The 13,091-nt window shown below is 53.9% G+C and overlaps 1 protein-coding gene across 1 annotated transcript in view; it reads right to left on the bottom strand.

The window, feature by feature from the left end:
* DBT (dihydrolipoamide branched chain transacylase E2) overlaps positions 1-13,091 on the bottom strand; it is a 49,483-nt gene continuing 36,392 nt past the window's right edge. The window contains exons 2-7 of the mRNA XM_075584810.1: positions 5,161-5,404; positions 4,646-4,812; positions 4,073-4,150; positions 3,618-3,809; positions 3,450-3,521; positions 1-1,029 (exon numbers count right to left, since the gene is read on the bottom strand). Of these exons, the coding sequence (XP_075440925.1) occupies positions 862-1,029; positions 3,450-3,521; positions 3,618-3,809; positions 4,073-4,150; positions 4,646-4,812; positions 5,161-5,404 (921 nt within the window). The 3' untranslated portion in view covers positions 1-861. The remainder of the gene's footprint in view (positions 1,030-3,449; positions 3,522-3,617; positions 3,810-4,072; positions 4,151-4,645; positions 4,813-5,160; positions 5,405-13,091) is intronic.

Genomic DNA, 13,091 nt, shown 5'->3' with positions numbered 1-13,091 from the left:
TTCCAATAAAGCGTTTTATTCAGATACATGAGCAGATTTTGTGTTTGTCCCCAGTATCCGAGTCATGTCAGGGTCACGCGTCCCAGTGCTGGAGTGTGGCGTCTGCACGGCACAAAGTCTGTCCCCAGGCCAAGAAACGAAAATCAAAACTATCCTGGAATTGACCTAGTTTTCTAAAACATACATGAAATCAGCGCAATCACTGTAGTTATGTATGTGAATGTACATGTAGTGTAACACAGAATCAAGCCCCACATAATGACCTACTGTATAACCCCCCAGCAGCTCCTTACCTCCGGCCTCCAACTTTAACCAATAGGAATGCTCCGTTCTGCTTTGCTTTTTTCACCCTATCGGGTGCTTAGTGTGCAGAACTTTCTGTAGCTCTGTGATTGGCCGAGACGGTCACCGCTGATTGCTCGTCGGGGGGCAGGGCTTAGCTTATATTTTACCGACAGATTCACGCAAATGTGTCCTTTTTAAACTTATAGGCGGATTTACAATAATGTTAAAAGGAGCAGCGACGCCTTCCTCCTGAATAATGAGGGGGCTCACTTCCAGGAATCCCATGTGTACCACCCTCTTCCCCTATCAGAGGCAGTGTTGAGCCCACATTAACCCCTTCCCTGCCGGGTGTGCCAGCAAACGCATCGCAAAGGAACTCTGCCCATCACTGTGACGCGTCGCTGGCCCTCTGGCAGAGAAGGGGTTATACTACATGCTTCGTCTCTGCGCTGATTGGCTGATGACTCCCCCCCTCGCTGACCTCCCTCCCCCCCCCATCTGTCCGCAGGGGATAGCGGGGTCAGTCTGAAGGGGTCCCTCTCTGGGGGGGTTGAGGTGGTTCGGAACCCCTCCGTGTCACTTCAGGTCCAGCAGCATGGAGGACGGGCTCTCCAGGTAGGACTTCCACAGGTTGGAGAATCGGGACATGGTGGCCCCGTCAATGATCCGGTGATCTGCCGACCAGCTGATGTTCAGGATGTGCGCCTTCACGACCTGCCCATCGGGGTCAAACCTGGGGAGGACCTGGGGAAGAGGAACAGGCACTCAGATCCATGGGGCACATTCTGGGGTATCTCCGGCAAATAGACTATATACATATTTATAGATTGTAAGCTCTTTGGACCAGTGTTCTGAAGTCGTTCCCTTTCCTGTCAGCGCTGCAGAAGAAGGACTGATATATTATTATGATCACTATTATTTTATGGGGGGAACCAGGGAATTGGCAATATGGAGCAGTATAATAGTGTGACGGTAGGGGTAAATGTGACTGCGTTTAATAAAAGTCCTGCATTACCCCTACCTGTCAGTAATACAGTTGTATTATGTTTTGTATGTATGTCGATGTACTATGTCTTAACCTGGTTCCAGCAGCTCAGGGACCCAGGGTTAATTTTGGTTGCAGGAGAAATATCGCAGAAGTTGTCCCTTTCCCTGTAACAGTTTTATGTAACTAATGTTATGTTGCACTTCTACCCACCAATCAGGGGCTGGGTATGTAGACAGCACCTGGCCCCGAATGTTGCAATATGGTGGGTTAAGTGTATAAAAAGGTGAGGAGGAAGACACCTAGCAGATCAGACGAGACTCAGATTCAATCTCAGGCCAGGAGTTTCGGGCTGAAAGGATTCCAGTGCTGGGGCCAAGCCTGGAGTCCAGTCCAGATTACATCCTGTTGGGAAAATCTCTCTAGGGAGGTCCCTGCGCCTAGGACTATAGGATATCCCCAGTTTACCCCGGTTAAGTATGTGTTATCTGTTTATTTGTATAGTTGTGGATAACCTTTTTCCAATAAATGTATTTTATAAACTCTCGTGTTTCTGTCTGGCGAGTTGACCCCTGGTATTAGTCCTGGTCTCCCGTGACACCCAGCGCCAGCTTTTTGTGACAGTGGGCGCGTGACTTGCTCTCGGGGTGTCTCTCTGAGATGGGGGTGGGAGGGGGGGTGTCTCTCTGAGGTGGGAGGGGGGGGGGGGTGTCTGTGACATGCACAGGGGAGGGGGTTAATGGTTTTCAGCAGTTAGAGATTTAAGGATGTAACTCCGCTATGTAGGAGTCCGGGAACATTGTATTTCAGAGCTGGAACAAACTCAGAGACGCAGCAAACAGGACACGGACAGAAAACAAACAGCCCTTATCGGCCCATCTCTAACGTGATTCTTTCTGATTTCCGGACAATAGTTAGAGAGAATCTCAAAGAGCTGGAGATGGGTAGCACGCGCACACGCACATACGCGCACACACAAACACGCAGGCAGTGTGCAAATCAGATCGCTCCCCAGTACGATACACAGAAATACTCATCTATATATATATTTAGAAATCGCAGTGTTTGGGTAGCTCCGCTGGCTGATACTATACATGTCATCTGCATTTACCATGACCCCTGGCAGACGCACTAACCAGAACGCCCTCCTACTGTCTCTGTACGGTCTTCCTACTTACCACTTAGACCAGTGATGCCCAACCAAGGTTCCGTGGAACCCTGGGACTCCTTGAAGCAGTCTAAGGGGTTCCTCCTATGGACCACAGACCCCCCTCCCCTCACCCCCCTGGGGGTGGGGTTTTTTGGTATGTATTTTGTAGGATGGATTGAGAGAGTGGGGTAATTGACGGAAGGTAGGGGACGAGTGAGAGAAGAGAGGGGCAGGAGGGAGGGAGCGAGTGAGGAAAAGAGGGAGTAAGAGTGAGACGCAAGGGATAAATACATGCGAGGCGGGAGGGGGGGAGTTAGTGAGACGGATGGGAGAGAAATACATGGGTAGAGGGTGGGAAATAGAGGTGGCTGGTGAGGTATGAAATGTTGTGACTGACCCCGGTCAAACCTAATATGTGTCAGCCAGATAGGGGTTCCCCTCCAAACAAAAAAGGTTGGAAATCACTGACAAACTGTAAGCTCTTCAGGGCAGGGATGCCTTGTCCTGTTACTTTTATATCTGGAGATCTGATTCCTATTATGCTGTTATATAAATAAAGATATGCGCATACATACACAGACGAGACAGACACATGCTCTGTAAACATCAGATATCAGTACATATACCCCATAGACACAACAAAATAAGCAAAACACCAGCACTCCTAATAATAACTAATTAAAAATGTGAGAGGTGCAGTAGGGAATAGAGTAATGCAAAAAATACTGACAGAACAGCGTCCCAGAGGGGCGGTTGAATCAGTGAGAAACCCTATAAAACAGCACTCAGACACATGAGATGTGTGTGAATAAATACAGGTGAGAGCTAGGATATCCAAATGAAATGGGTGATATGATGATAATAATTAAAACACTTTAATAGTACCAAAATGTATAAAACACAGGGTGTTTAAAATACCCCTCTGGGACGCTGTTCTGTCAGAATTTTTTGCATATACCCTATAGACAGCACCTGCAGTACATGGAGGGCGCTATATAAAGATATACATACATAGTTGAATAAACAAACCTGCATTTTTCCAATGGCTCCAATTGCCACCTCCGGGGGCAATATAACCGGCTTAGCGTAAGTGCCCCCAATCTAGAGAGAAACCAGACACACCGTCAGAAAGATTTCCTTCTCGTGCCACTACGTGTTATGTATTGGGTCCTGCACACGCGTGTGCGGCCAACTCACCGATCCGATGTTGGAGAGCGTGAACGTCCCTCCTGTAAGGTCGCTGGCGCCCAGCTGGGCTGTGGACCCAAGAGCTTGCAGGCGGTTCAGCTCTGCCGCAATCTCAAAGATGCTTCGGACCTGCACATTCTTCACATTGGGCACGATGAGGCCCTGCTGTGTGTCCATAGCGACCCCGATGTTATGAGCGGCCTGGAGGGGGAAGGGGAACAGGAAAGGGGGCATTTGTAACCTCGTCCCGCATTCCCAGATCTGTTTAAAAAAAATTCCCTTTTACCACTTCCACTAGAAGGCAGCTCCATGCATCCACTACCCTTATAAAGGAGGAGCACTCCTCCTGTTTCCCTGCAGAGTAAGGTGCAGAAAGGACGTTGCAGAGCGATCTGAAGGTCTCCGCATCACTACACGGGGCTGTATGAGAAAGGTCTGGGTGACCAGATGGTTCCGTCACAAACCTTGTAGGTGATGTTCTTGCAGTCCTCGTCCAGGGACGCGTTTAGTGCGGGATAATGAAGAAGCCCCAGACTGGCCGCCTGTGAGGAGGAGACATGGAGCTCAGAGAGGCAGAGGGCAAAACAGAACCCCAGGCTAGTGTCATACCGACGAGAGGGACTCAATACTGAACGCGAGACCAACTCAAAAAGTACACTGGGGACCCCCGGCACATACAGCAGGGGGGGGTCCCCGATACACTGGGGACCCCCGGCGCACACGGCCACACCGAGGGACCCGCTGCACACACAGCAGTTGTGTCGTGGCCCCCCAGGTACACAAAACAATTAAGTCACTGAAACACCATGGAACTGACCACGGGAGACAACGCGATCGTACATTGTAATAATCCTAATCGGCCATCTCCTTCCTACCAAATCCCAGTTTCTAAAAAGGTTTCTTTAATAAACACCTGTTCCCTCCATCACGGGCAGGCATGCGTTTCATTTTGGTGCATCTCTAACTCATTGCACTAGGATTGTTGACACACGCCACTTAACCCCTTCTGTATCCCAGGGACATTGCTTTGATCTCACCTTCAGGAAAAAGGGCATGAAGGACAACCGGACTCCGCGAGCTTCGGCCTCAGGCTTCAGCTCCAACCTCAACTGGACGAGCCTCGTCATGTCCACCTCGTCACAGTAGCCGAAGTGAGGGATCTTCAGCGCTGCCGACATAGTCTTCACCATGGCCTTGTGGAACCCTACAGGGAGGAAGAGAAGCAGACTGTATGCAGGACCTAGACCCCTACTAGAGAAAGAGAGGCAACCTGCAAGGAGGACCAAAATCCCTGCAAGAGGAAGAGAAGCAGCATGTATTGGGGACCTAGAACACTGCAGGAGGAAGAAAAACAGCCTGTATGGGGGGACCTAGAACCCTGAAAGAGAAGTGGCCTGTATGGAGGATTGAGAACCCTGCAAGAAAAATAGATGTGTACTGTATGCAAGACCTAGAACCCTGCAGGAGAAAGAGAAGCCGCCTGTGTGTCGAACCCAGAATCCTGCAAGTTATTTTCTACCTCCAAATTTGGAACACACAGGTCTATAGTTACCTTTCAAAGGCTCAGTGACGTCCTTTCCCGTGAACACGGCGGGTTTGGCGAGAGGAACCGGGACGCTGGCGCTTTGCTCCCTCTGGAAGGGTTTTGGGGTCTCTGCCTTCGGTGGAGGGGGCGTAATTTCCAGCTGGGGAGAGGGCGGCAGTATGGCCCCAGTCTGCTTGGCCAGAAAGCTCAGGATGTCCTCTTTAAGGATGCGCCCGTCTCTCCCACTACCCACCACCTCACTTAGCTTTATCTGGAAATACACAGAACAGAATCTGCAGCGTTACGACCAACCAAAATAAAGGGACCTTAACCCTCAAGGGGGCCTGAAACACACTTAATCCTCTTGGGAAACCCCTCTGGCAATGCCATGTTTAACAGACCATACAATGGATGAGCAGAAGCACCGCAGGGAAAGGTCAGAGTTTCTACTCATAACAAAGCCAGTCTTATTACACCAACAACATGTGATTTTAAACCAATTGAAGGGGGAGAGTCGTGTTAAACGTTCTGAAAAGGGTCAGAGTGATACAAAGGTACATTCCACACGGGTCAGCAGCCCGGCTCTGTACACAGACAAGAAGCCGGGGTCTCTGGCCTCCATAGCAACTTACTGAGGCTGCCTGGTTATGAGAGGCGATAACTCTCGTGTTAGACCAGGGGTGAGGGCAACTCCAGTCCTCATGCGCCACCAGCCGGTCAGGTTTTCAGGCTATCCCTGCTTCAGCACAGGTGGCTCCATCAGTGGCTCAGTCAAAGACTGCACCACCTGTGCTGACACAGGGATATCCTGAAAACCTGACCGGCTGGTGGCGCATGAGGACTGGAGTTGGACACCAGTCGAAGACTGAGCCACTGATTGAGCCACCTGTGCTGAAGCAGGGATATACTGAAAACCTGACGTGTTGTTGGCCCGTGAGGACTGGAGTTGCCCTCACCTGGTAACATGAGCGCACAATGTCTATGCTGATATTGTTCTACTTCTCTGAAAACAAAATGCAGCGGGAGAGCAGAAACCCAAAGACAGCACGGGGAGGGAAGGTACAAGGGCAGGACGGGGAGGGAAGGTACAAGGGCAGGACGGGGAGGGAAGGTACAAGGGCAGGACGGGGAGGGAAGGTACAAGGGCAGGACGGGGAGGGAAGGTACAAGGGCAGGACGGGGAGGGAAGGTACAAGGGCAGGACGGGGAGGGAAGGTACTAGGGCAGGACGGGGAAGGAAGGTACAAGGGCAGGACGGGGAGGGAAGGTACTAGGGCAGGACGGGGAGGGAAGGTACTAGGGCAGGACGGGGAGGGAAGGTACTAGGGCAGGACGGGGGAGATGAAGGTACTAGGGCAGGACGGGGAGGGAAGGTACAAGGGCAGGGCGGGGAGGGAAGGTACTAGGGCAGGACGGGGAGGGAAGGTACAAGGGAAGGACGGGGAGGGAAGGTACAAGGGCAGGACGGGGGAGCTGAAGGTACTAGGGCAGGACGGGGAGCTGAAGGTACTAGGGCAGGACGGGGAGTGAAGGTACAAGGGCAGGAAAGGGAGGGAAGGTACTAGGGCAGGAAGGGGAGGGAAGGTACTAGGGCAGGACGGGGAGGGAAGGTACAAGGGCAGGACGGGGAGGGCAGGGACAAGGGCAGGACGGGGAGGGAAGGTACAAGGGCAGGACGGGGAGGGAAGGTACAAGAGCAGGACGGGGAGGGAAGGTACAAGTGCAGGACGGGGAGGGAAGGTACTAGGGCAGGACGGGGAGGGAAGGTACAAGGGCAGGACGGGGGAGCTGAAGGTACTAGGGCAGGACGGGGAGGGAAGGTACAAGGGCAGGGCAGGGAGGGAAGGTACTAGGGCAGGACGGGGAGGGAAGGTACAAGGGCAGGGCGGGGAGTGAAGGTACTAGGGCAGGACGGGGAGTGAAGGTACAAGGGCAGGGCGGGGAGGGAAGGTACAAGGGCAGGACGGGGAGGGAAGGTACAAGGGCAGGACGGGGAGGGAAAGTACAAGGGCAGGACGGGGAGGGAAGGTACAAGGGCAGGACGGGGAGGGAAGGTACAAGGGCAGGACGGGGAGGGAAGGTACTAGGGCAGGACGGGGAGGAAAGGTACTAGGGCAGGACGGGGAGGGAAGGTACAAGGGCAGGACGGGGGAGCTGAAGGTACTAGGGCAGGACGGGGAGGGAAGGTACAAGGGCAGGGCGGGGAGGGAAGGTACTAGGGCAGGACGGGGAGGGAAGGTACAAGGGAAGGATGGGGAGGGAAGGTACAAGGGCAGGACGGGGGAGCTGAAGGTACTAGGGCAGGACGGGGAGCTGAAGGTACTAGGGCAGGACGGGGAGCTGAAGGTACTAGGGCAGGACGGGGAGCTGAAGGTACTAGGGCAGGACGGGGAGTGAAGGTACAAGGGCAGGAAAGGGAGGGAAGGTACTAGGGCAGGAAGGGGAGGGAAGGTACTAGGGCAGGACGGGGAGGGAAGGTACAAGGGCAGGACGGGGAGGGCAGGGACAAGGGCAGGACGGGGAGGGAAGGTACAAGGGCAGGACGGGGAGGGAAGGTACAAGAGCAGGACGGGGAGGGAAGGTACAAGTGCAGGACGGGGAGGGAAGGTACTAGGGCAGGACGGGGGAGCTGAAGGTACTAGGGCAGGACGGGGAGGGAAGGTACAAGGGCAGGGCGGGGAGGGAAGGTACTAGGGCAGGACGGGGAGGGAAGGTACAAGGGCAGGGCGGGGAGTGAAGGAACTAGGGCAGGAAGGGGAGTGAAGGTACAAGGGCAGGGCGGGGAGGGAAGGTACTAGGGCAGGATGGGGAGGGAAGGTACAAGTGCAGGACGGGGAGGGAAGGTACAAGGGCAGGACGGGGAGGGAAGGTACAAGGGCAGGACGGGGAGGGAAAGTACAAGGGCAGGACGGGGAGGGAAGGTACAAGGGCAGGACGGGGAGGGAAGGTACTAGGGCAGGACGGGGAGGGAAGGTACAAGGGCAGGACGGGGAGGGAAGGTACTAGGGCAGGACGGGGAGGGAAGGTACAAGGGCAGGACGGGGGAGCTGAAGGTACTAGGGCAGGACGGGGAGGGAAGGTACAAGGGCAGGGCGGGGAGGGAAGGTACTAGGGCAGGACGGGGAGGGAAGGTACAAGGGCAGGACGGGGAGGGAAGGTACTAGGGCAGGACGGGGAGGGAAGGTACAAGGGCAGGACGGGGAGGGAAGGTACTAGGGCAGAACGGGGAGGGAAGGTACAAGGGCAGGACGGGGGAGCTGAAGGTACTAGGGCAGGACGGGGAGGGAAGGTACAAGGGCAGGGCGGGGAGGGAAAGTACCAGGGCAGGACGGGGAGGGAAGGTACAAGGGAAGGACGGGTAGGGAAGGTACAAGGGCAGGACGGGGAGCTGAAGGTACTAGAGCAGGACGGGGAGCTGAAGGTACTAGGGCAGGACGGGGAGTGAAGGTACAAGGGCAGGAAAGGGAGGGAAGGTACTAGTGCAGGAAGGGGAGGGAAGGTACTAGGGCAGGACGGGGAGGGAAGGTACAAGGGCAGGACGGGGAGGGCAGGGACAAGGGCAGGACGGGGAGGGAAGGTACAAGGGCAGGACGGGGAGGGAAGGTACAAGAGCAGGACGGGGAGGGAAGGTACAAGTGCAGGACGGGGAGGGTAGGTACTAGGGCAGGACGGGGAGGGAAGGTACAAGGGCAGGACGGGGGAGCTGAAGGTACTAGGGCAGGGCGGGGAGGGAAGGTACTAGGGCAGGACGGGGAGGGAAGGTACAAGGGCAGGGCGGGGAGGGAAGGTACTAGGGCAGGACGGGGAGGGAAGGTACAAGGGCAGGGCGGGGAGTGAAGGTACTAGCAGGCAGGACGGGGAGTGAAGGTACAAGGGCAGGACGGGGAGGGAAGGTACAAGGGCAGGACGGGGAGGGAAGGTACAAGGGCAGTACGGGGAGGGAAGGTACTAGGGCAGGAAGGGGAGGGAAGGTACTAGGGCAGGACGGGGAGGGAAGGTACAAGGGCAGGACGGGGGAGCTGAAGGTACTAGGGCAGGACGGGGAGGGAAGGTACAAGGGCAGGGCGGGGAGGGAAGGTACTAGGGCAGGACGGGGAGGGAAGGTACAAGGGCAGGACGGGGAGGGAAGGTACAAGGGCAGGACGGGGAGGGAAGGTACAAGGGCAGGACGGGGAGGGAAAGTACAAGGGCAGGACGGGGAGGGAAGGTACAAGGGCAGGACGGGGGAGCTGAAGGTACTAGGGCAGGACGGGGTGCTGAAGGTACTAGGGCAGGACTGGGAGTGAAGGTACAAGGGCAGGAAAGGGAGGGAAGGTACTAGGGCAGAACGGGTAGCTGAAGGTACTAGGGCAGGACGGGGGAGCTGAAGGTACTAGGGCAGGACGGGGAGCTGAAGGTACTAGGGCAGGACGGGGAGCTGAAGGTACTAGGGCAGGACGGGGAGCTGAAGGTATTAGGGCAGGACGGGGAGCTGAAGGTACTAGGGCAGGACGGGGAGTGAAGGTACAAGGGCAGGACGGGGAGGGAAGGTACTAGGGCAGGACGGGGAGGGAAGGTACAAGGGCAGGGCGGGGAGGGAAGGTACTAGGGCAGGACGGGGAGGGAAGGTACAAGGGCAGGACGGGGGAGCTGAAGGTACTAGGGCAGGACGGGGAGGGAAGGTACTAGGGCAGGACGGGGAGCTGAAGGTACTAGGGCAGGACGGGGAGCTGAAGGTACTAGGGCAGGTCGGGGAGCTGAAGGTAGTAGGGCAGGACGGGGAGCTGAAGGTACTAGGGCAGGACGGGGAGCTGAAGGTACTAGGGCAAGACGGGGAGCTGAAGGTACTAGGGCAGGACGGGGGAGCTGAAGGTATTAGGGCAGGACGGGGAGCTGAAGGTACTAGGGCAGGACGGGGAGGGAAGGTACAAGGGCAGGAATGGGAGGGAAGGTACAAGGGCAGGACAGGGAGCTGAAGGTACTAGGGCACGACGGGGAGTGAAGGTACAAGAACAGGACGGGGAGCTGAAGGTACTAGGGCAGGACGGGGGGAGCTGAAGGTACTGGGGCAGGACGGGGGAGCTGAAGGTACTAGGGCAGGACGGGGAGCTGAAGGTACTAGGGCAGGACGGGGAGCTGAAGGTACTAGGGCAGGACGGGGGAGCTGAAGGTACTAGGGCAGGACGGGGAGCTGAAGGTACTAGGGCAGGACGGGGAGCTGAAGGTACTAGGGCAGGACAGGGAGCTGAAGGTACTAGGGCAGGACGGGGGAGCTGAAGGTACTAGGGCAGGACGGGGAGCTGAAGGTACTAGGGCAGGACGGGGAGGGAAGGTACAAGGGCAGGACGGGGGGAGGACGGGGGGGCTGAAGGTACTAGGGCAGGACGGGGGAGCTGAAGGTACTAGGGCAGGACGGGGGAGCTGAAGGTACAATGACATATACAGGAGGGCCCCGGGAATACGGCGGGTTCTGTTCCAGGGGCCCCGCCGTATAGTGAAAATCGCCAGAAAGCGGATCCGGCGATTCAGTTGTTTGCATGTGCGACCTATGCGACTGAGGATCCAAGATGGCGACCCCCTTCTCGGTGTCGCCGTATCGGCGTATCGCCGAAAAGCGGGGCCCTGCTGTATACACACACACACACACACACACACACACTGGTGTGAAAAAGAAAGTACACCCTCTTTGAATTCTATGGTTTTACATATCAGGACATAATACCAATCATCTGTTCCTTAGCAGGTATAAAAATGAGGTAAATACAACCTCAGATGAACAACAACACATGACATATTACACCGCGTCATGATTTATTTAACAAAAATAAAGCCAAAATGGAGAAGCTGTGTGTGAAAAACTAAATACACCCTTACTGCTTCCATAGGAAGTAAGATGCTAAGTAGCAGACAGGTGCTGCTAATCAAATGCCCTTGATTAATTGATCATCAGCAAGTGTGACACCTCTATAAAAGCCGAAGTTTTAGCAGTCTGCTGGTCTGGAGCATTCAGGTGTGTGTTAACACAATGCCAAGGAGGAAAGACATCAGCAATGATTTTAGAGAAGCAATTGTTACTGCCCATCACTCTGGGAAGGGTTATAAGGCCATTTCCAAACAATTTAAAGTCCATCATTCTACAGTGAGAAAGATTATCAAAAGTGGAAAACATTCAAGACAGCTGCCAATCTTCCCAGGAGTGGACGTCCCAGCAAATTCACCCCAAGGTCAGACCGTGCAATGCTCAGAGAAATTGCAAAATAAGAGTTACATCTCAGACTCTACACGCCTCAGTTAGCATGTTAAATGTTAAAGTTCATGACAGTACAATTAGAAAAAGACTGAACAAGTATGGTTTGTTTGGAAGGGTTGCCAGGAGAAAGCCTCTTCTCTCTAAAAAAACATGGCAGCACGGCTTAGGTTTGCAAAGTTGCATCTGAACAAACCACAAGACTTCTGGAACAATGTCCTTTGGACAGAGGAGACCAAAGTGGAGATGTTTGGCCATAATGCACAGCGCCACGTTTGGCGAAAACCAAACACAGCCTATCAGCACAAACACCTCATACCAACTGTCAAGCACGGTGGTGGAGGGGTGATGATTTGGGCTTGTTTTGCAGCCACAGGACCTGGGAACCTTGCAGTCATTGAATCGACCATGAACTCCTCTGTATACCAAAGTATTCTAGAGTCAAATGTGAGGCCATCTGTCTGACAGTTAAAGCTTGGCCGAAATTGGGTCATGCAACAGGACAATGATCCCAAGCACACCAGCAAATCTACAACAGAATGGCTGAAAAAGAAAAGAATCAAGGTGTTGCAATGGCCCAGTCAAAGTCCAGACCTCAACCCAATTGAAATGCTGTGGCTGGAACTTAAGAGAGCTGTGCATAAACAAATGCCCACAAACCTCAATGAACTGAAGCAACGTTGTACAGAAAACGATTACTTCAAGTTATTGCTGCTAAAGGTTGTTCTACAAGCTATTGAATCATAAGGTGTACTTAGTTTTTCACACATGGCTTCTCCATTTTGGCTTTATTTTTGTTAAATAAATCATGACACAGTGTAATATGTCATGTGTTGTTGTTCATCTGAGGTTGTATTCACCTAATTTTAAGACCTGCTAAGGAACAGATGATTGTTATTATGTCCTGATATGTAAAACCATAGAATTCAAAGAGGGTGTACTTTCTTTTTCACACGTGTGTGTTATATATATATCCATTTCCCTGCTTGCGAGAGGCAGAATAAATTCCAGCCCGTCCTCAACTGTCACCAACAGGTCGGGTTTTCAGGATATCCCTGCTTCAGCACAGGTGGCTCAATCAGTGGCTCAGTAGAAGACTTAGCCACTGATTGAGCCACCTGTGCAGAAGCAGGAACCGATTGAATCACGTATGGTAACGCTGGGACTGAGCAACCTGTGCTGAAGTAGGGCTATCCTGAAAACCTGACCTGTTGGTGGCCCTTGAGGACTGGAGTTGCCCCCCCCCCCCCCCCTGCTTTAGATACGCTGCTTCTGGATTTCTCTTCTGAATAAACCCCTAGGATCCCGGGTGAGTCCGCCCTCAGATTGCCGATCGATTGACTATTGCCAATAGACAAGCATTCATTACCAACAACTGCTCATAACAACCACGTCTTATTACAGCAACACCAAGGGAAGGGGGCGGGTCGTGTTCAACGCTCTGAGAAGGGTCTCCGCGTGATATAAAGGTGCCGGGAACATTCCACACGTCGGTCAGCAGCCCGGCTCTGTACACACAGACAAGCAGTCTGAATGGGTCTCTGGCCTCCATAGCAACTTACTGAGGCTGCCTGGTTATGAGAGGCGATAACTCTCGTGTTAGGAGCTCAGCGGCACAATGAGACCTGCCTGGTACAGATGCCAAACGTTCCCCAGCTGTGTGTGCTGTATTGTATGAAGCAGACGGCGTGTGATGGGAGCAGGGGGCAGAGGGACACAGACGCCTGATAAT

Source organism: Ascaphus truei, unplaced genomic scaffold (genome assembly GCF_040206685.1).
Source record: "Ascaphus truei isolate aAscTru1 unplaced genomic scaffold, aAscTru1.hap1 HAP1_SCAFFOLD_754, whole genome shotgun sequence".
NCBI classification, from domain to species: Eukaryota; Metazoa; Chordata; class Amphibia; order Anura; family Ascaphidae; genus Ascaphus; species Ascaphus truei.
Note: the sequence above shows the minus strand (reverse complement) of the source record. Positions and strands in the feature narration are given on the sequence as shown.